At 36.8% G+C, this 22,538-nt stretch overlaps 2 protein-coding genes across 5 annotated transcripts in view; both read right to left on the bottom strand.

The window, feature by feature from the left end:
• Window positions 1-10,970, bottom strand: part of LOC107044764 (odorant receptor 82a) — a 19,719-nt gene extending 8,749 nt beyond the window's left edge. The window contains exons 1-8 of one of the 2 annotated variants that reach the window (XM_029126572.1): window positions 10,905-10,970; window positions 10,628-10,849; window positions 9,422-9,541; window positions 9,228-9,345; window positions 8,892-9,156; window positions 8,724-8,825; window positions 8,571-8,661; window positions 8,359-8,495 (exon numbers count right to left, since the gene is read on the bottom strand). In XM_029126572.1, coding sequence (XP_028982405.1) covers window positions 8,359-8,495; window positions 8,571-8,661; window positions 8,724-8,825; window positions 8,892-9,156; window positions 9,228-9,345; window positions 9,422-9,541; window positions 10,628-10,783 — 989 coding nt within the window. In that variant the 5' untranslated portion in view covers window positions 10,784-10,849; window positions 10,905-10,970. Of the gene's footprint in view, window positions 1-8,358; window positions 8,496-8,570; window positions 8,662-8,723; window positions 8,826-8,891; window positions 9,157-9,227; window positions 9,346-9,421; window positions 9,542-10,627 lie in introns of both variants that reach the window. The other variant, XM_015266791.2, reaches the window with a different exon arrangement.
• A 2,756-nt stretch (window positions 10,971-13,726) lies between these two features.
• Window positions 13,727-22,538, bottom strand: LOC107044772 (odorant receptor 4). Of its 3 annotated transcripts, none has more exons than XM_015266800.1 (10): window positions 22,498-22,538; window positions 22,195-22,352; window positions 22,005-22,124; window positions 21,832-21,949; window positions 21,354-21,618; window positions 21,187-21,288; window positions 21,034-21,124; window positions 19,080-19,216; window positions 13,857-13,989; window positions 13,727-13,800 (listed from the first exon to the last, which is right to left on the bottom strand). In XM_015266800.1, the coding sequence occupies exons 2-10, from the start codon at window positions 22,348-22,350 to the stop codon at window positions 13,750-13,752; spliced, it is 1,173 nt and encodes a 390-aa protein (XP_015122286.1). In that variant the 5' UTR covers window positions 22,351-22,352; window positions 22,498-22,538; the 3' UTR covers window positions 13,727-13,749. The 3 variants fall into 3 exon arrangements, with proteins under 3 accessions (XP_015122286.1, XP_015122288.1, XP_015122287.1); XM_015266802.1 differs by having other exon boundaries at window positions 21,034-21,106; XM_015266801.1 differs by lacking the exon at window positions 22,498-22,538 and having other exon boundaries at window positions 22,195-22,429.

The following is a 22,538-nucleotide window of genomic DNA, read 5'->3' as shown; positions in this document are numbered from 1 at the left end:
CTATTCCATATGAAAGAAGAAAAGTTGCACTATGGAATACCATCTGGAATGAGAATGATTTTTTTGAATTCGAATGGGACGTGTATTCATCAGCACAGATCAGTCTGTTTTGGAAAATACGAATGAAATCGAGAGAAATAATTGAATCGGAGTAAAACCACATAATTTTACATATGAAATTTTTAAGAGGACGAAATGATTTTATATACTACGGTTGAAATAATAAAAATAAAAAATAGACGATGCACTTCTTCCCTTCGGAAGCTTATAACCAATGTAATTGGTAGCAGAAAAATGAAGACTTTTGACATAACAGTGTGGTGTCACAAGTCTTCTGTCGAATAGGGTCGGTCGCCTGCTTGTTTTTGTTTATTCGGTTTTCGAGGATCTTCATGGGGACATCGAGGAGCAGAGGCCGAAGGTGACAACACTCCGGCTGTTTTGAGTTTCGCATCGAGTTATGGATAAGTCTACGGTTTACATTTTAAGTTTTGAGGTTCACGTTGGTTAGCGCCGTCACAAATATTAAATTCTTTTGACACTATCCCTTTTTAAGATTTGTCAAAAAACATAAAAACACGATACCCTGTTATGATTATTATCATCAATAAGTAATTGATAATTACTCTCTTATATCCTCATTAATACGCACATATGAGGGTGTCTTTTTTTTAACAATAAAGCAACTCCTAAAAAAAATTGTTTTTGTGCGCATTAAATAAAAACAAAATTATATAGTGTTCGTATCTGACGATACGTCCAATTAATTATCATTAATAGATATTGTTTGGTAACATAAAATTTATAGAATTATCTATAATGATATTGTTTACACTTGAGAGCCGCTAATTGGCCATTAGTTTATATGGGACATTCCATGTCAACTCAGCCACCCCGGATTTTTTTTTGTCGAGAAAAAATGATTTGATTGTCGAATTTCGAACTACTATATATAGACAGTATTCCTGCCAAATTTCATTGCCTCATGATTTTTTGTTTCTCAGATAATGACTACCAAACTTTAAATTTTCAAAAATTCATAACTTTTGAATGGCGCATCCGATTCGAACAAATAAGAAAAGAAAATTTTTGTTTTCGTTCATACTTTCAGGAAAAGAATATTCCGTAGGCGTAAAGAAGATTCTACGCCTAAATTTCGATGAATGTTTACGTTGTTATTTTTTTTCGGCTCTAGGGCCATCCGGTATTCGACTGGAATATTTTTTTCTCATAGAGGACGTCCATATATGATGTAAAAAAATACGCCATCGTAGGAGAGCCAACCAGTGTACCGGAGAAAATTTTTGTTTCCTAAATTTTCGTNAGAGACAACCAGTGTACCGGAGAAAATTTTTGTTTCCTAAATTTTCGTGTTTTTACGCCTTCTAGGAGAGCTGCCTTGTTTTTATTGAGAAATTGATATTTCAATCCATACCTTTGATGAATATGAGTTAGAAAACAGATGCGTCACGATGGAAAAGAGAAACAATGCGTCGGGGAAAAAATTGTCTTCAAAATTTTTGCGTCTTTTCGCTTTTTATGAGAGCTATACTGTGTCATCATCATCGGAAGTTCGCCTAATCATGACCAAACAAATGAGAAAAGAAAACAAAAGGAATCAATTCATTGATTTAATATCATCAGTTTTTCCTGAGGCTCTAGTTTTAGTGAAAACTTCAACTTCCTCATTGAGTTTTCATCGTTGTACAATTCTTTGCGAATCGATTCGCATTTTCCTGTCTGTTGTATCGAGGTAAGCAGTTTTCACGTTACTTATTGGAATAATCCTCAGTTTCCGGATAATCTTGGATTGGATTTGATAATTTTGCATTTCATAGAATGCCGCGAAGTGATAGGTGTGCGAATCCGATGCGGATTCCTGGTCAGAAGGGACACAATAGTTTGGATTTGCGGCCCATTTCCTCGGCAATACACAAAAAGTTTCCCTTTCTACCAAAGTCTGCGAAAATCTGTGGCCAATGCCGGAAGATGGCCCCGAATTATGTGATTCCACCCGTCTCAATGGTGAATCTTCACGATACACATCTTCGATGTTCGGATACCCCACCCGAGATATCAAAGCCCCACACCGAAACACCCGAACCAAGCCCAGATGTGATGAACAGTTTTCTGAGATCAGGTCGGTCTTTCCATCTTGACGATTCCGGCATTTCAATCGATGAAGAAGCGGAAAATGTATCAGAATTCTTCAGTTCCCCTATGCATTCTGATGCGGAAGATGGCCAAAATGACGCTGATCCTTCTTTATCAAAGCGCTATCGATCTTCGAGAGAAATAGAATTAGAAGAAATGCTGGATGGTTTGAAGAAAAAATTCAATGATCTGAAAAAGTACGGTGAGCGCTTGCAAATCTTGACGGTTCTTCCACAATCGTGGAGCGAGCGGAAAATCGCTTCTGAATTTGGCAGTACGAGATACATGGCGTCAAGAGCGAAAAAATTGAGAGAAATCAAAANTATCAAAGCGCTATCGATCTTCAAGAGAAATAGTATCAGAAGAAATGCTGGATGGTTTAAAGAAAAAATTCAATGATCTAGAAAGTACGGTGAGCGCTTGCAAATCTTGACGGTTCTTCCACAGTCGTGGAGCCAGTGGAAAATCGCTTCTGAATTTGGCATTACGAGATACATGGCGTCAAGAGGGAAAAAATTGAGAGAAATCAAAGGAGTATTTGCCTCACCAATTGCGAAAGTAGGCCATTCACTTCCAAAACAAACGGTCGAGAAAGTACACAAGTTTTATCTAGAGAATAGTCGTGTCATGCCAGGGATGAAAGATAAAGTATCCGTCAAAATCAATGGAGAGAAGAAAGTAGAGCAAAAGCATGATACTCGAAAATCTGAAACACCTTTATAGGAAGTACAAAAATACTTATCCAGAGGCTTCGGTTGGTTTCAGTAAGTTCGTTGAGCTGAGACCAAAACAATGTGTACTGGCGGGAGCAAATGGCACTCACGTCGTATGTGTTTGCACGTATCATCAAAATTGCAAATTGCTGCTCGAAGCCATCAACATTGCCACTCTAACTAAAGATTCCCCCTGCCCACTCAAGGATTACAAAGATTGTCTAGCACAACTGATGTGTACAAATCCAACCCCGGCCTGTTATCTGGATGAATGTAACGACTGCCCTGGGGTGAAACCCTTCTCATGTGAATTGAAGAAGCTCCTTTCTGATTCTGTTGTCGAAACTTTCCAATTTCGCATGTGGTAAACTACTGACAGGTGTACCTTGCAGACACAAACGCTTGCGATGGATGACTTCATCAATCTTCTTGTTGAACGATTAAAAGTATTAAAACCTCATCACTTCATCGCTAAAGAACAATCAGCTTTTGTTAAAGATCGAAAAGAGAATTTGAATAACGGCGAAGTACTAGTGCACTGTGATTTCTCAGAAAATTATGCCTTTGTGGCTCAAGATGCTGCTTAATCCTTCCATTACAACAATGACCAATGTACAGTCCATCCCGTTGTTTACTACTATCGCGAAGGAAACGAGATCCAGCATCGGAGTTTAGTTGTTTTATCAGATAGTACTACTCACGATACCGCAGTTGTTTACTTGGTACAGAAAATTCTAATACAACATGTGAAGAATAACTGCTAAGATGTCGAGAGAATCATCCATGTCACCGATGGAGCTGCACAGCATTACAAGAATCGTTACCAAATGGCTAATCTTCTGCATCACAAGACTGATTTTGGAATACATGCAGAGGCCCATTTCCATGCAACCGCACACGANATTTCCATGCAACCGCACACGGTAAAGGAGCTTGTGACGGTGTGGGTGCTGTTTTCAAAAGAGAAGCGAGACGTAGAAGCTTGCAAATCGTCCATGGTGAACCCATCCTGACGCCAGATGCTTTGTTTCGATGGTCAAAAGAGAATTTCAAAGGAATTGATGTGTTTTTTCACCAAGGACGAATATGAGAATATAAAAACTGAATTGAGCGAAAGATTTGATAGTGCCAAAGCTATTCCAGCCATTCAAAAACACCATTGTTTCATTCCAAAACCGGGAGAGCCATTGTTAATGAAACGATATTCGGCTGCGGAAAACCAAGAAGTTTTCCTGAAATGAAAACAAACAACAACAACACGGAAAGCATTTACAAAACAGTAATCGTGATGAATAGATGTATAGTAAATCAGTGCAATTGGGCACGTGGTAGTTGGAGACGGTAAATAATAGCCTCTTATTGTAAAAATGTAAAAAGGTCGTTATAGTAAAGTAAAACTTGTTTTTCCATCTTTCGCACTTCTTTGGATGAGTACTTTGTCTTTCGAAAGAGGTTTATAATGTTGTTGATAGTCCCTCCCATTTAGCAGAAGGGAAAACTGTCGATTGAAAAGTGAAAGAAGCAAAAAAAAGATTGAAAAGAAGAAGAAAAAGAGAAAAGGAGAAAAAATAAGAAAATTGCGAAGCAATCACATTTTTCTGGTGTACTGCTTGTCTCTTCCATGATGGCTTTCCTTTTCATCGTTATAAGCAAAAAATATTGATTGATACGTTTGTTTCTTTGAAAAAAATTTTTTCTCGACGCATTGTTTCTCTTTTCTATCGTGATGAATCTCTTTCCTAACGCATATTCATCAAAGGTATGGATTGAAATATCAATTTCTTAATAAAGACGAGGCAGCTCCCCTAGAAAGCGGAAAAACACGAAAATTAAGGAAACAAAAATTTTCTCCGGTGCACTGGTTGGCTCTCCCATGTTGGCGTATTTTTTTACAACATATATGGACGTCCTCTATCAGAAAAAAAATATTGCAGGCGAATACCGGACGGCCCTGGAGCCGAAAAAAAATAAAAACGTAAAAATTCATCGAAAAATAGGTGTAGAAGCTTCTTCACGCCTATGGAGTATTTTTTCTCTGAAAGTATGAACGAAAAAAAAAATTTCTATTTTTATTTGTGCGAATCGGATGCGCCATTCAAAAGTTATGATTTTTGAAAATTTAAAGTTTGGTAGTCTTTATCTCAGAAACAAAAAATCATGAGGCAATGAAATTTGGCAGGAATACTGTCTATATATAGTAGTTCGAAATGCGGCAATCAAATCATTTTTTCTAGACAAAAAAAATCCGGGGTGGCTGAGTTGACATGGAATGTCCCATATGAAGGATTCTTTGTCAAGTGGGCCACCTATTTTCATCATGTCCGCAAATTCATTTGCGACAGTTCTCTCTCGGTTTCTATTTTTTTTTTATTTTTAAGATTCTTTTTATATTTTTAATAATAATAGCAGTAAGTTTATGAGACAAGTGGTCATTTATTGTATTTTATTCACTCACAAGTCATTTCTAGAGGAAAAATAATTTTAAAAATACATGAAAAATCAGTGTTTTCTTCAGCTTTCCAAAAAAAATATTTTCAAATTTTTCCCAGTAGAAATGAGCACCGAAAATGCAAAAAAACTTAAAAGAAAAGCGTAAAAGCGTGAGTTTCGATCTTCGGGCCGGGTTAATTTTGATGAAAAAATTCAAGAATACTCCCTCCATTAGACTTATTCTGCATTTAAAATGGCATTATGGGATCTCCAGTTCTTCTTAGGGAAAAAAATAAAAAAGTGTCCTTAATGATGCTTTTTGCTTGTCTGACAGCTTGTAATGCCCTCTGGACAATCAAGTAATGTAAAGAAATATCTTTTAGGGGCAAATTGGTGGGAAATCTCAGGAAAAATAAATCAATAGCTGATATATTCTCAATTATAGATTTTGGAATCGATAAACGATGTAATTTCAATAATCTCCATTTCCGGAAAATATAATAACTTTTCCACGAGAAAAAGTGCTCGCTCGGGATTCGAACCCGCACCTCCAATAACGGTGCTCATAATCCCATGATTAGTACGTTGTTCTACGTTGAAAATGTTGACCTGAAAATAACCTAAAACCAGATGAAAATCGATCGGTCTGTTGTAAATCAATAAATTTGTTTTATTGTAATAGTTTGTTTCACGAAACCATTACAGTGCTCGAAGAAATCATTGAAGTGCTTCTGGATTATCCTGATCTTCCTGTAATGGATGTTTTCCGAAGCCGGTGTTTCAACCCTTTGAAGTTGACTAAACATAGGAAGCCCAATGTGCGACTAGCCTCTGATATTTTAGTGATAAAAATTCCGAAGTTAAAAGGAAAAGCAATCTGTGATTCTTGTCATAAGAAAGTTCAGAACATGTCTGATCTTGAAATCGAATTACTCAATAATGGCCTCGATGACTCTGGAGTGGAGATATCGGAAGAAACAGCAGAAGAAACAACAGAAGATGAGGATACTATGACAACTCCTGCTGAAACAAGTGATACGTTCCTTGACGAAATTGATGATATTGTCTGCAGCGGTGAGTTTTCTTAAATGTCAATTGGAGGAGCAGAAATAATCAAACTGGATAAAATCATTTATTTCACTGATGATGCTGCTCAACATTTTAAAAACCGATTCAATTTCACGAATATCTCTAAACATCAGGAAGACTTTGGAATCTCTGCAGAGTGGCACTTCTTCGGAACAGCGCACGGGAAAGGCGCTTGTGACGGAATAGGTGGTAACATGAAGAGGCAACCCGTACGGGCGAGTCTTCAAGCAGCCAACCCGACTGAGAAAATTTTGAACCCCCGAGGACTGTACAATTAGGCTAACTTACATTTGAAGAAAACTAAAGTAATCTTCACTTCAGAAAAAGAACATGCTAAAATAGCAACTGATTTGGCTATCCGCTTTATGAATGTGAAACCTGTACCTGGTACTCAAAAGTATCACAGTGTTATTTCGGATAGTGATAGCGACAAACTGATTCTGCGAAAATTTTCGTTTGCCGAAGACTTCGACCTTTCCCCGAAAAACAAGAAGTCAATCACAACTGCTAGAAGATCTACTGATGTAAAAATCTATTCACGAAGACGTCAAAGAAAAACATGATTGTAAATTATTGTTGATATGACATTTGTATATATTCCATCATTGTAAACTACCTGCTACTTTTAGAGCATTACAAATCTCAAATATTAAACCACAATTTCTCTTTTTCTTCTGAAATTTCCACTTAACAGTTCACTCTCTATTATTGTTAATTAATTGAAGAACTATGCCATCGATAAATCATTTTATTGATGGCAATGCAATGTTAAAGAGCTGCTTTAAGGATATGACTTGCAGAAATATGTACTATCAAGTTGTTTTTTTTGAAAATTTCAACTGATGCCACTCCGAAATGTCTTTTTTTATACTTCTTAATTGTCCAGAGAGCATCACAAGCTGTCCGACAGGCAAAAAGCATCATTAAGGACACTTTTCGATTTTTTTCCCTAAGAAGAACTGGAGATCCCATGATGCCATTTTAACTGAAGAATAAGTCTAATGGAAGGAGTATTCTTGAATTTTTTCATCAAAATTAACCAGGCCCGAAGACGGAAAATCACGCTTTTACGCTTTTTTAAAAGTTTTTTTGCATTTTTGGTGCTCATTTCTACTCGAAAAAATTTGAAAATATTTTTTTTTGGAAAGTTGAGGAAAAACAGATTTTGTATGTATTTTTAAAATTATTTTTCCTCTAGAAATAACTTATGAGTGAATAAAATTGAAAAATTGACCTTTTGCTCATAAACTGACGGCTATTATTATTAAAAATATTTAAAAAATCTTAAAAATCCCAAAAAAATATAGAAACCGAGAGAGAACTGTTGCAAATAAATTTGCGGACATGATGAAAATAGGTGGCCCACTTGACAAAGAATCCTTCATATACAAAAGGTATTATTATACGCCAAATTTTTTTAGACAAGTTTTTATAAATGTATACATGTAAATAATTCTATTGACTGAATAAAAACATTGTTAATTAAAAAAAAAGTAGTGGCGCTTCGGTTTCAGTCTTACGGTGACAGTGATTCGACATTTTCGAGATATATCGAGATCGATTTCCTTTCTCCTTTTTACGATAGGAGGATTATCACACAATTCAGGAACAAATTACCAAAAATTTGAGAAAAATTGAAGAAAATGAATGCATACATAATTGCCGAATGAAAAAATATAAGCAGGAAACAACACTTCAATATTTTATAAAGAACAGATTAACATCGGAATGCTTTCATCTGTCATTCCATAATTGAGTACTAAAACACGTGTGCAATGTGATTCAATCGAAAAGTAAACAAATTAACGAAGAAAACAACAATCGAAAATTTTTATTATCATTCAACATTAGTCTTATAATTCGCCACTTGATGACAAACCTTTAACATATTCTAGAAGGAAGAATGAAATGGCTCGGGATGAAGTGGATGGGACAAACTCATAGGACCTATGAAAGATCAAATTGAGCGTACATAGTCTCCTTCAAGTCGAAACTGGCGTCCATCACTCGTTGGGCAATGAAGCATTCGACAAAGAGATGCATCATCTGAGTTATCATGTTGACAGCGAACTTCACCAGTTTTTTCGAATCATCCATATTGTTCACTATCTAGTAATGTCCGATTGACAGCAGTAGTTCAAGCAAAATCACTCAAAAATAAGGATTACGACCTCGATACTATACCTGCACACCAGTGATGCTCATTAAGATCATATTAAGCCCAATGATTCCGAAGAAAGACCAGAGGTAAATGTCTCTGACATGCTCTGCAAACCTGTTCATTGGAATTTTATTATCAATCCAGTACTACGATATTATCATGAGATGATGACATACTCTATTGCACGGCTATGGATCATCGCACAGCGTCTCATGTACTCAAAACTTTCGTCATTACCTGCAAAATCGTCGTGCGGAGGCAGATGTTCAATTACATATCTGCAACGAAAAGCTTAGTTTGAAAATTTCAGCGCTCGCAATTTCATCAGTCATGCTCTACATCACCCCAATCCCTTGAGTAATCCATTTGCATGCTCAGCAAAAGTGAACATTAATAGATCACATGAACCAATGACTGTCAAACGCGTCAATATGCCAAATGAAGTTGCACACCAGAGATAATAATACCAAGTGTCCACATCGACAGGGCCGAATTCCATCGGCATGGAAAATCTCTTTGCTAATGTGACGTTGGGGTATAGAAGATAAACGGTCAATCTCTCCTGTAACGGTTCAGTTACGTAACTTACAACACTCAACCATATCGCCGCTGAAGAAATTTTTGATTAGTGACATATAAATGGAAAGTCAAAGTGTTCATTATCGGGCTAGATGACTCACTCATATATATCCTCGCGAATTTCCTCCCGAAAGCACTGTAATCATGAAGCATATGAAGTCCATTATTTTTCGGGAGAATATTCCAATTACATTTGATTTGTTCCAAGAGGTAAACCATCTAGAAGTCGAATGGACGATCGGCAATTATTGTATCATTAAACTGAACGATGGATGCGTTGAAAAGTATAACTTGCCGTCTTATAATGGCAACAATTATTCACGTATTTTGTCAGCAGCGCTACATCTATGATGAAGGGAGCAGTGCAGTCTAGAACCACCTCGAAATCGTCGCGATTTATCCAAAGAGCTGATATCTTCATCACAATGTACAAAACGTAAAATATTCTATCAAAATTTCTCCTCCTTCTCCAAGCCGTTTCCCGGTTCTCAGTTCGCGGCTTTAATTATCAATGACATAGGTGGAGTATTTTTATAATAAATAATGTGATTGTAACCGAGAATTAATTTGATGTTCATAATGGCTATAATTCTACACGTTAAGGTACAAACTTTTTTGTGATGCTTTGCTGATCCGTATGTTTGAAAGGATGTTTTTGGAGTAAAAGAGAGTTTCATAAATAGGTAGGAATGAAATTCATGTATAGATCCTTCACTGTTTGAAAATTACTCTTGAAATTTCAACTAAAAATTCTGGAAATTTTTAACAACGAATAATTTACACGGCATTTCCATTGATCTTGTTAAAATGCTTGAAATTTGATTTCTCCGGTTCTACGACACTGAAAATTACTGAAAATCATGTGAATTCAAGCAACTTTTCTTCAGAATTTTCAATCTATTGCTTAATTTTCGCGATGGGTTTGAAAATCCAAATTGTCATCGAAAATTCAATGATCAATTGATCATTCATAATGAAGAACTTAATTTTATTGAATTTCCAAGATGAATTAGGAATTCCATGAACAATTTAGTCTGAAATTGAATTCAAGTTCAGAATATTGGAAATTCAAATGCATCTGTTACTTAAATTTTAAAAAATTTCTAACACTGTTGGTAATGTTTTGCATGTTCTTCGTTTTTTCAAGTAGATGCAAATGAAGTAATTGCCCTGATGAGGAGTGAGATTTACCACTCGAAGCGTTGGCAATAGTGAATGGATTTTTTGTGGTATTTCATTGTGGACGTTGAAAGAGCCGAGAACCGCGAAATGGACTGGAGAAGGAGGAGAAATGTTGATATTAATGCAGACGTGGTTGGAAAAATAATCCAGGTAAAATATTCTAAGTGTGGAAAGACAATAGTACATTATGTCATCAGGCGATAAAAGTATTATCGGAGGAATGTGACTTTATAATCCGAGCCGAGGGCTAGGATTATAATCACATGAGTCAAATAATAGTTTCATCGCCGCGTAACATAAAACAATTTTTCAATAGTACCTGTATTGTCAGCATCATGCCGATAATAGAAAACGTCACAATGGCAGTTGCGATGTGTACTCCCGTGGATTGATAGGGCCATTGGCCCATAAAACTCGTCACCCTTCTCACCATTTTGTAATAGGGATGATTCCAAAAATCTTCGCTGTCAGGCATCTCTTCCAATTCATGAAAATTCAGCGAATCCAATTCAGAGTAAACATTACCTCAACGGAAATTTACCTAAAAATATTGATGGAGAACAGACTGTTTCACAATGGATTTATGATGGGATTACTCTTAAGAGTCCGTGTCTGAAGTTCTTCCTCGGCTCAGCAAAATATCACGTAGTAGCAGATTCTCCGTATGATCCATGAATTAAGTATTAGGTCGCGAGGTGGAAAAAAAATCCATGCGTGATTGACAGTGACGCAATGATTTTTTTAAATATTCAGTGAGGAGAAGGGGTTTATTTCGAGGCAAACATTAATAATTGATTTTCACACCTTTCGATAATACATCAACGTGAGGAGGAAAGGTGAGAATGTCCAGACTCTTCGGCGCCCGCTATGAGTTATTTAATAGGAAGCAAGTGAGAGTAGAAGTAGAAATAGTATTAAGACCAATAATGAGGGAAAAATTGTTTCTGTGTATCATTTCTTAGGACAATGACTTCTCTTTGAAACATGAATCATTCAAAGTGGAAGATACATTACTACCTGAGTAACAGAGTTCGGGGCATTATAGCCATCGCGAAAAGCTCACAGTAGTACGGATGAATAGTTTCATTGTAGAAAATTGGTGGTAGTCATTGCGGAAAAACTAGTGGTAGTCTCCTCCATTTATTTAATCCACGACGACAATTGTAGAAAATTTCAGTGGATTGCCATGTATAACAAGCAGCCACGTATGAAACAATCCTATAGGATTTTCTATTGCATATTTTTCTATAGGAAATCCTTTGGAGGATTCGAACATTTCCTATAGGATTTTCCAGATAGGATTTGTTATAGGATTCCTTATCAGATTTTTCCTATTGTATTTCTTATAGCATTTCCTACACGGATAGAAATATTCAGTAAAAATTACGGAACAATTCATGTAATCCGCAATGGGGAATCGTTTTCCGGCAATTTTTATAGGAATGGAAGAGAAGAAATCTGAAACGTTCTGTGAATTCTTAGTTTCATCACCGAACAAAGTACACGGAGAGAAATATTCAATAAAAATTACGTATCTATTCCGTAATTCCGTAGCGAAATGTGGCTGTAGGAAATTTTACGCAACTGTCACGGAATTTTTCCAGAGCGTTCAGTAATTTTTACCTGAATCTCCTCTGAAAAATTGAGCTACCATCACTTAAATTTCCTGAGTCTATTCCGTAATCGGTGAGCGAACTGTGAGTTTCGTCATTTTTACTGAACATTTCTCTTCGTGTACCAAATTGTCACGTATTTTTTCCGAAGAAGTAAAATCTTATAGAAACTTGAAATTCTCGACTTATTATGCCTCCAAAATCGAAAATTCTTGAACGTTCAACAATTTTTATGAAGCTGGTGAGATATTTTTACGTTCCGTTCCGTAAAATTTCTTAATCGTTGGAGAAAAATTAGGGAACGACCTGTTGTCCCCACAGTGGTGAGTCTTCAGACGGGTGGTTAATTTTTACAGAATAAATCGTAGAATTTACGTGGCGATTCATACAATTTCCTCGACAATTTCAGTTCCGACTCACACTTTTTATTGAATTTTACTTCGCTCGGGGATTACGTTTCGAAACGTAATTTTTACGTTTTTTTTTTTCTGGTAATTTTTATTGAATTTTTTTCTCCGTGTACAGGATTTCATATGAGATTCTCAATAGAATTTCCTATAAACTTTTGGAGCATAAGAGTCACAATGAGAATCAACAGTATCATATGGAGATCATGTGGGGGTCATATAACTTTTTTGACCCTCATTATGACCTTTCTGAAACAGCGTGTCAATGTTGAGCTCAATCATAGCTACACGGAGAGAAATGTACGAGAAAAATTACCGTGCCCGCACAGTAAAGTTGGTTCAGATGGTCTTTCCAGGCCAAATGTACCGCAAAGAGTAGGAAAAAGTACTGTTGCACGAGTCATTTTTCGGATAAATGTGGGGAAAAATTCTTGTGCAGCACGGTAAAATCGAAGCGACAGTGAATTTTTACGAGAAATACGAGAAAAATTATGACACTGACTGGCAAATTTTTCCGGTGCTCTACCAGAATCCTAGGACCCGATCGCGCATTCGTAAGATTTCGGTACTCTTCGTCCCCCCTCCGCAACCACGAACATCGACTCAACGTGACCAGATGATTTATTCCGTCGCCTCCTCTAGCCTCCTCTCTCACATATCTCCTTACTGAAACCCCAGGTTAATGTTTTTCATAATATCAATTCAGTGAAATATTAATTAGTGTTGTGATAAAACGGTTAAGAAATAAAATAAGTGCCCTTTATTTTCGCTTCATGAGGTGTATAACGCTGTAGATATACATTGGCCTGTCAAACGTTCCACATACGTTTGCCGCGCATTCCGCTTTTAATATGGGAGAGAGGATATGGAGGAGAGGTTAAAATAAAATTAATAGGATGATATGCTGAATGACAATGTTTACTCATTTTTAACTATTGAATGAAATTTATCATATAATAGAAAACAGTCAGGGATCAAGCTTTTATTGTGCGTTACCGGAATTTTTACTATGCAGCACCGGAATTTTTCTGGTGCTAGACAATTGAACCCACTTTATCAGACGGCACGGTAATTTTTGCCTGAATTTCGCCTGAAAAATTCTGGAATTTTTTTCTCCGTGTACAATGAGCCAAAATTTCAGATTTTTATCTACAAATTTCACCGCATTTATCCTGAATTTTCGAAAAATTAATCACCAAAAATCTAAGTTGTCATAGACATAAATACACACCGACCCTAAACATCATTTTTTCACGTTTCTCAACATTCTAGACCATATGCAATCAAAATTAGAGAATCGACAAGTCGGTCAAATACAAGGCTTCCATTCGGAAGCAAAAGAAATGAGCAGAAAGATAGTAACATTATAATCCTTTCTGTTTTATTCAATACATATTCGTCGCAACAAGTCCCACCTCATTTCACTGCATAACCAAAAATACCGTAAAATATGATGCTGCCGTCTTGAGAACCTGTAATAGCACAACCAAGAATGAAACAAAAAAAAAGAGTGATTTTTGAGTCTTACCACAGCATATGTGTTCATATTCATAACAATTATTTTCCCAGCAGTTAGAACAATTGGAGTTTGGCTTCTTATGAGCATCAGAGGGATCAGTTTCTGCGTTCGCCTTGAAGCATCATACCATTTGGCATTTGTCCTAGATATTGCAGAGAAAGTTTATAACATGATTCATCGCTATGAGTACTTGAATTAAGGGGAGACTACTATGAGTTTCAAAAGTCGTGGGCTATTGGAATGAAATTTTTCGTACATTGAAAATCAATTATACATGTCTAAAAACGAATAATTGGTGCAAAAAAATTAATTGTTTATTGTTCCTTTGCCCCGCAACCACTTAAAATGTTAAAAATAGACCAGATTTTTTTTCAACATTTTTGAAAAATTGTGTGCAATACCAATTACGAATTAGTTTTTTGAAATTCAACTCCTACACGGTTAATTTTGTTTTTTTTTTAATCAAAAATTGGACCATTGATGTAAAATAGCACCCACATTTTTCTGAAAGAATCGAGAATATATTTTAAATAGTTTAATCCTCGATCACTCACTCAATGATCGCGGCGCCGCTCGTTTTCATGGTTTTATAATCTGGCGTGTTTCTCGACACTTCAAAATTCTGAAAAAATTAGAGTTCCATCTTTTTATTAAACGTTGACGTTGTCCGTTTTATTCTCGAGCAATCTGTTTAGCTGAAAAAATCAAAGAAACTTCGAACGTACAGAAAAGCGGCGCCGCGCCACCCGGTGCGATTGAGTCTGTCGATCCCTCCAACGACAGTGTTGCTAAATTCACTGCCATACTTGAAATGCGAGCATAGTGGTAAGCGCCAAGGTGGCAACAGCGCGCTCGGTTTAACTCAGCGGCGCTGCGCTAACCGTGCGACTGATGAAGGCTGGCGACCGAACGCGAGGGATCGAGGGTTACGGATAATTTTTCTGCCTATTTTCCATGAATTGTGCCAATTTTTATATTAACCAAATCGAAATTAATTGTGTAGGAGTCAAAATTCAAAAAACTAATTCGTAATTGTTTTGTACACATTTTTTCAAAAATATTGAAAAAAACCTGTGCTGCTGAAAAATTGGAGGCCCTGAACTACTTTTAACATTTCACAAACGAACAATAAATAATAGATTTTTTTGCACTATTTATTCGTTTTCAGACATATATAATCGATCTTTAACCCATTGCACAACCAAGCGTGTCCCCACTCTCCGGCCAGACGGATTCTGGTGGTCGTGGGGATGGCGCGCCCAGGGACGTATCTACGCGGCAATTCAAAAATAAATACTCCTTTAGTTCCCGCGTTCAATTATCTGCCGATATTTTTATTTGAAACAATTATTTATTTTGAAGAATTATTATTATTTATTATGTCAACAATGATTTACAGCTTACAAATGACATCAGTGGCAGAAGTTAACAATACTTTGGCGCAGTTCTGTTACATACTACGAATCACATATGTTTCTTATTTCAAAGTCCAACTAAATTATCATTTCATCACAGACTTAAGTGGCTACTTTGGCATCTAGTCCCTGATGAATCTTTGTGAAACATGGGACCTTACACATAACTTTTTGGCATCCCAAGCACTCCCAACTTGAACGTATTGGATTATTACTCGGGGTTTTACGTCCTTCCTGGGCACATACAACGCAAATCCTCATAGTGGTCACAGTCAATTGATGAACAAGGGGCATTCCTTTAGGATTACCTGCTCGCCTGCGAGAAGTAAAATCTCCAATCAATTGTCGGACCAGTTGTTCCTTGAAATGCAACTGGTTCTTAACTCGCCTCTGGGTTTCTGGAGTAGTATTTGAATATAAAATGAACGCATTGATGATGGAAACGTCAATAATGAAATTCAGTACGTATTTCCACCATTTGTTACTCTTTCGCCCGACCGGATAGTATGATCGATGTTGATCAGCTAGATCAACACCACCCATACCCTGATTATAAATTATAATAGGAAGAGGACACGATAGAGTGCTAGTACCACCACCTTTTTGCCTCCTATCCTTCTCCACTCGTCCCAACGGATCACAATTGTTTGAAACTAGTGCAACATCGCGTTTGTCGTGCCACAGAGTGGCTGTTAGATTGCCCTTCTGGCGCTGTATGCAGTCACCGGGTTTCAATTTTAAAGCTGCTGGTTTGCGTAATTCGTCTGGCCATTCTTTCCTATTAGTCCTAATTGTGCCACAAGCATATAAATGCTTTTGGGCAAGCATTCCTAGCAATCGAATAGAGGTGAAGAAATTATCAAAAAAGATATGATGTCTCTTGCCCACAAAAGGTTCAATCATGTCCATGACGACTTGCTCCCCCAACAGCAATTCATTACGGGCAGGTTCTTTTTTACCTAAGTAAACTCTGAGACGGAGGACATACCCACTTTGAGCTTCAGCAATCATCCACACCTTTATACCCCATTTGGTGGGCTTCTGTGTCATATATTGTTTCAATCCCAACCTGCCGTTGAATCCGACCATAGCTTCATCAACAGATAAGTCTCGGCCACGTTGTAAATAGTCGGGGAATTTGTTGGAGATGTCGAGGACTGGTTGAACTTTGTACAATGGATGGCCGGTTGAATTGTCTTCATCAGTTAAATGGAGGTATTTTCCAATCTTTATAAAACGATTATACGTCATGGTATTAGCAACAATTGGACAATTAACAAAATCACCAAAAAAATAATATTCTACTGTTGGTAGATCAATTATTCCCATGTATATTTGGATTCCAATATAAACTTTTATTTCAGGAAGTGTAACAGGTGTCCATATCTTGTCTGAATAATTCTTTTTCTTCTGTAAATGCTATGCGTACCTGTTCGTTTCTGTAACAATATTTTGGTAAAAACTTTCATTAAGAAATAAACTCAGAAAATCCGCTTCCATAGCATCAGGTGGCAAACCATGTCGTGGGGCTCTGTCTAGAAGGAAATTGTCTACAGGGTGGTCGACAACATTTTCGGTCCACTCCAGTTCCAATGATTGCTTGTTGACATCATCATCACCATCTCCACATTCAGACGCTGACTCCCATGGTCGTTCAGATGTGTCACTATTATACCCATCTGCGTTTTCAGCATTGGGTGTAATGTTCTCCTCATTTCCTTTCCTGACAGGTTTTTTCCTCGATTGTCGATTTTGTTCTTTGGTCTTCGTGGATTTGAGGGGATTAATTCGAGCAGACTTGGCTCTCTGTCCTTTGACTTGTACCTTTGGCATAGTTTCGCCATTAAGCTGTTAATTACTATAACATGATCAAGTATAATTCATTTAGCAACATTTTCAAGGATAATTTTTGACATGATTCAATGACAAATGAAAAATTGGTAATAAAATCAATTCTTCAATAACTGGATTTGTAAATACCTTGGAAACGAGTGAAATTAGGAGGAAAAGTGAACAAAACTTCTTTTCGATAGCTATTTAAATTCTTATCTTAGCATAATTCACTGTCCAGCTTGATTGAAAATCATTTGCATGAATTTAGGATATTTTGTATATATAATTAACTCTTGATTTTATTTTTATCTTGGATTTATTTTGTAATTATCTCTTGAGGTTTCAGGAAAAATCATTGAGTCATGTCAATTACTCTTATTTTATAATTGCAAGGATTATTATTCACGGTAAACCATGCTGAATAACCGCAGATGATTATTTAATGCAATGTAAATGTTNAAAATCCGCTTCCATAGCATCAGGTGGCAAACCATGTCGTGGGGCTCTGTGTAGAAGGAAATTGTCCACAGGGTGGTCGACAACATTTTCGGTCCACTCCAGTTCCAATGATTGCTTGTTGACATCGTCATCACTATCTCCACATTCAGACGCTGACTCCCATGGTCGTTCAGATGTGTCACTATTATACCCATCTGCGTTTTCAGCATTGGGTGTAATGTTCTCCTCATTTCCTTTCCTGACAGGTTTTTTCCTCGATTGTCGATTTTGTTCTTTGGTCTTCGTGGATTTGAGGGGATTAATTCGAGCAGACTTGGCTCTCTGTCCTTTGACTTGTACCTTTGGCATAGTTTCGCCATTAAGCTGTTAATTACTATAACATGATCAAGTATAATTCATTTAGCAACATTTTCAAGGATAATTTTTGACATGATTCAATGACAAATGAAAAATTGGTAATAAAATCAATTCTTCAATAACTGGATTTGTAAATACCTTGGAAACGAGTGAAATTAGGAGGAAAAGTGAACAAAACTTCTTTTCGATAGCTATTTAAATTCTTATCTTAGCATAATTCACTGTCCAGCTTGATTGAAAATCATTTGCATGAATTTAGGATATTTTGTATATATAATTAACTCTTGATTTTATTTTTATCTTGGATTTATTTTGTAATTATCTCTTGAGGTTTCAGGAAAAATCATTGAGTCATGTCAATTACTCTTATTTTATAATTGCAAGGATTATTATTCACGGTAAACCATGCTGAATAACCGCAGATGATTATTTAATGCAATGTAAATGTTCTTACCTATTTTAACCTTAAACTTCGTTTTTTTTCTTTTTTAATCCTAAATTTTCGTAAAATTTCTCAATCGCTATGAACAAACAATAAAATTAATAAGGAAAAAATAGAAGGAATAAGGAAAAAAGAATAAATTGCACGGGGCGAAAAGAGAACACGTCACACGGCCCTAACTCTGGCTCTCACGGACACACTCACACACTAGAACTTCACAAATACAGCGTACGATGGCGCTCTCATTGGCGGCCCCTCCCCCCACTTTCCTCCCACGGTAACATTTGGTGACTTTGGTTGTGCAATGGGTTAATGCATGAAAAATCTCACTCTAATAGCCCGCGGCTTTTAAAACTCATAGTAGTCTCCCCTGAACCCCAGATTGGTCACCATATGAGGGAACCCGCCCGCACGTCAATTTTCTTTAATGATAATTGACTGGCTAACCGGAAAAATTGAAGTGTTTAAAGAATTATAGTAGTTTTTAGAATAACACATTTCCCAAAATTCCTAAAGAAAACAAATTATTTCGAGCAGATGAATTATTTTTTCCCATGTTAAATGAAATTCCCATCACGCGACGTTGCCAGAAACTCGCTAAACATGCCCGGGCAGTGTAGAGTAAATTCGGCAACGCTAGAGCCTAAAGAACACGGCGGGGAATCCCCGTGGAGGTGACCAGAGTCGTCGGATTGAGTGTGGTAACCAGATTAGGGTTAAACTTACAGAGTCTCTTTGAGTTCAAAACTGGCATCCATCACACGTTGAGCTGAAAAACATTCCACGAATAGGTGCACCATCTGCATGGATACAAAGGACGTGTATTGGATGACTTTCTCCATAGCATTCAGATTGATCACCACCTAGATTTGTTTGATTCAGACGTAAAGTGACCTAAAAATATATCTTCCATCCTTATTTTTCATCGCCAGTGTCGACGGCGGTCCCATCATAAAAGACTGTATACTACACTAGAATAGAATCTACGAGCGAGAAGATTACAGGAAAAACTAGCCCAAGTCGGGGCCATTTTTTAATCATTTTTTCCTGATCTATTTTCTCTGCCTACGACTAGAATAGAACCTAGACTGGAACCAGACTTCTGGACTAGAGATTTGACTCGACTCAGGTTTAGAGTTCAAAGTCTAGTCCAGTGCCCATGTGGGAAATGACCAATTGGTTCAAGCTTGATCCAAACTCAACCAATAAAACAAAAACAATAGTATATTTCGTCAGTCGGCCGAAAAACACTTTTCTGGCGAATATGAGTTTGCAGCTCGAACCGAAGGCGAGGGCTGCAATCATATGAGCTAGAAAAGTTTTTTTTGGCCGTATGACGAACAGTATTTTTTGTTATGACGGCCGTAGGCAGAGACGCGGAGCGTCCGTGAAGCGGTGCCTCACGGCCGGAATGACAAAAAAATTTTTTAATAACATAAAATTGAAAATTTTTTTTTTTCAAATAATAATAACTATTGATGGTTGAAATTACGTAAATCCAAGCTTTATTATTTGAATATTACTAGATTAGAAAGACAGTGATAATTCAAGCTTGGGCCAACTACTAAGGTGTTTAAAACTTGTTCGAACACAACTGCACGCATGAAAAAATTGAATAGGAAACCTTAGCGGATTCGCTGGAAAATTCTATTGAAATTCTCTAAAAATTCTATGGAGATTCTATTAGATTTTTGATAGGAAGAAGTTTATAAATTTTGCTATTTTTGTTTTGTTTTGTATTACAGGATCCGATTCATGCCCAAGTATTTTTATAGAAAAAATTCCCACAGAATATTCATATAGAAAAATCTTAATTTGTTGACTTTTTCTTATCAAATATCTCACAGAATCAGCGCAAAAAATAGAATTTTAACGAGAATTCTTCCCAACCAAATTTCAGCCAATAGAATTCCACTTTTCGACTGTTATTTTGTATAATCAACACGGTATTCAACTAATAATTTTCGATAATTCAACTGGGAATTTTCCTCATCCAAATGTCAGCCAATAGAATTGCGCTATTTGACTGTTATTTCATATAGTCAACACGGTATTCAGCTGATAATTTTTGATAATTCAACTGGTAATTTTTCATGTTGACTATATTTGTGGAAAACAAAAGATTCCGTGGTCGAGTGAACCCCTGCTTGGAACTGTCAGATGGATTTTGTCTCATAATGCAATTCTTTTGGCCGACATTTGGATGGGAAAATTCCCTCCCGAACACTACTCAAGCTTCAAAATTAATCGAGTAATTCCCTCAAGGTTCCCTGCATACAAACAAACCTATCTGGAAATTTGTGATACTTTTCAAACTCTTGTGGTATTACATACGAGAATTTCCTAGAATTTTGATAGAATCCCAATAGAATTTCTATAGGATTCTAACAGCATTTTCTAGCGAATTCGCTAAGTTTTTCTATTGAATTTTTTCATACTTGGAAGCCCCGAGCTCAAGCTTGACATCCTCAAGCTGGACCATGGTTGGTTCAACCTTGGACTTCAGGGTTAATTTTTTCCGCTATTAACAAGCTTGCATTTATCTAAGTAGACTACGTCTGGCCCAGAGTCCAGTAAACCAAAATTGTACCGAGGCTGACCCCATCGGCGAAGCTTGGCATTCCCCACCTGGGTGTCTGCTAGAATTGCCATCATAATGCGATTCTAGCCATGATCTCACCTGCACAGCAGTTATACTCATTATTAGCATATTTAATCCTATAACACCGAAGAATGACCAAAGGAAAATATCTCTGACGTGTTCTGCGAAACTATTCATACGAATTTGATTAACATGAAGACCAAAAAATATCATGGAATCGCAATTACATACTCTATTGCACGCCGGTGAATTGCCGCACACCTCCGCATGTACTCGAAACTGTAGTCACCCTTCTCAGCCGCATCGTAAGGCGGCAGATGTTCAATGGCATAACTGAAAAAGGAGAAATTACTTCAAATACACATGAACGTGGCGTTATTAATCATGGTATCCATCACCCTAATGCTTTGAACATTCCGCAAGCATGCTCCGCACACAAGAATAGTAGTAAATCACAGGAACCGACGACCGTCAAAATCACAAAAACGCAAAATCCAGATCCGAATAAGAGTGGATAATACCAGATGGCCAGGTTAACTGGTCCAAAATCCATTGGCATCGAGAATCTCTTTGGTGCCGTAATGTTGGGGTTCAGGAGACGATAGAAAATTATTCGCTGCAGCGGTTCAGTTGTGTAACACAACCAACCGACGTATACTCCCACTAAATAAAATTAAATCGAGTTATCGTAAAATGTAATGATTAAATTTAATTTTTTTTTTCAAATTGCATATTGTGTTGGACAAGCGTAACAAAATATTCATGAAAACTGAAGAGATCCCTACCGACCAGGAAATATCTCTCGACACTTCCTGATTCAAACCACGAGATTTCTCAGTTATAAAATGAATATAAAAATTGAAGAAAATCACTTACCTAGATACAACACCGAAAGTTTTCTTCCGAAATCACTATGATAATGAAGCATATAAATTCCATTATTCCGAGAAAAAATGGTCCAGTGTTCTCTGATTTGTTCCAAGAGATAACGCAACTGAAAATCAAATCGATGTTCCCAATTCTTTATACTAACAAAAAAAATCACTCACTTTTTTAAAGTGGCAGCATACATTCACCAATTTCACGGTAAATACAAGATCTACGATAAAAGGACTGATGGTATCCATAACCATTTTCCTGTCATTTCGATGTTTCCAAAAAGCCATTATCTACAATGTATTAGAAAGCATAAGAAAGCTGAGGGTGAAAAAACAAATGTTATTTATTTTTAAATTGTACCTGTGGCCCAATTTGAACGACTGAAACGATAAATATTCCAAAACGACACATGATGATCTCCTTCATTGATTGGCCGGGCCATAGGCCAACGGCAGCGGTGAATCTCTTCACAGTTTTGTAGTAGGGATGATCCCAGAAATCCACACCTCCTCCCATTTCTTCAACAAACCATCATTGGATTCGGCCAATTCAATTCGAACAAATCATTTCGCCAATCAAAATTATATAAGGAAAAATGGGCAATATTTAATTATAGCTGTAATGATTCCGAGTGTCCATTTTTTAAGTTTCCTCTCCATTTACCATTTCACGGAGAGAATCAAAGTTCTTCCTGGTAGCTCTCC

This window comes from Diachasma alloeum, unplaced genomic scaffold (genome assembly GCF_001412515.2).
Source record: "Diachasma alloeum isolate Michigan unplaced genomic scaffold, Dall2.0 Dall_scaffold_00798, whole genome shotgun sequence".
In the NCBI taxonomy this organism is placed as follows: Eukaryota; Metazoa; Arthropoda; class Insecta; order Hymenoptera; family Braconidae; genus Diachasma; species Diachasma alloeum.
This window is presented reverse-complemented; position numbering and strand designations above follow the sequence as displayed.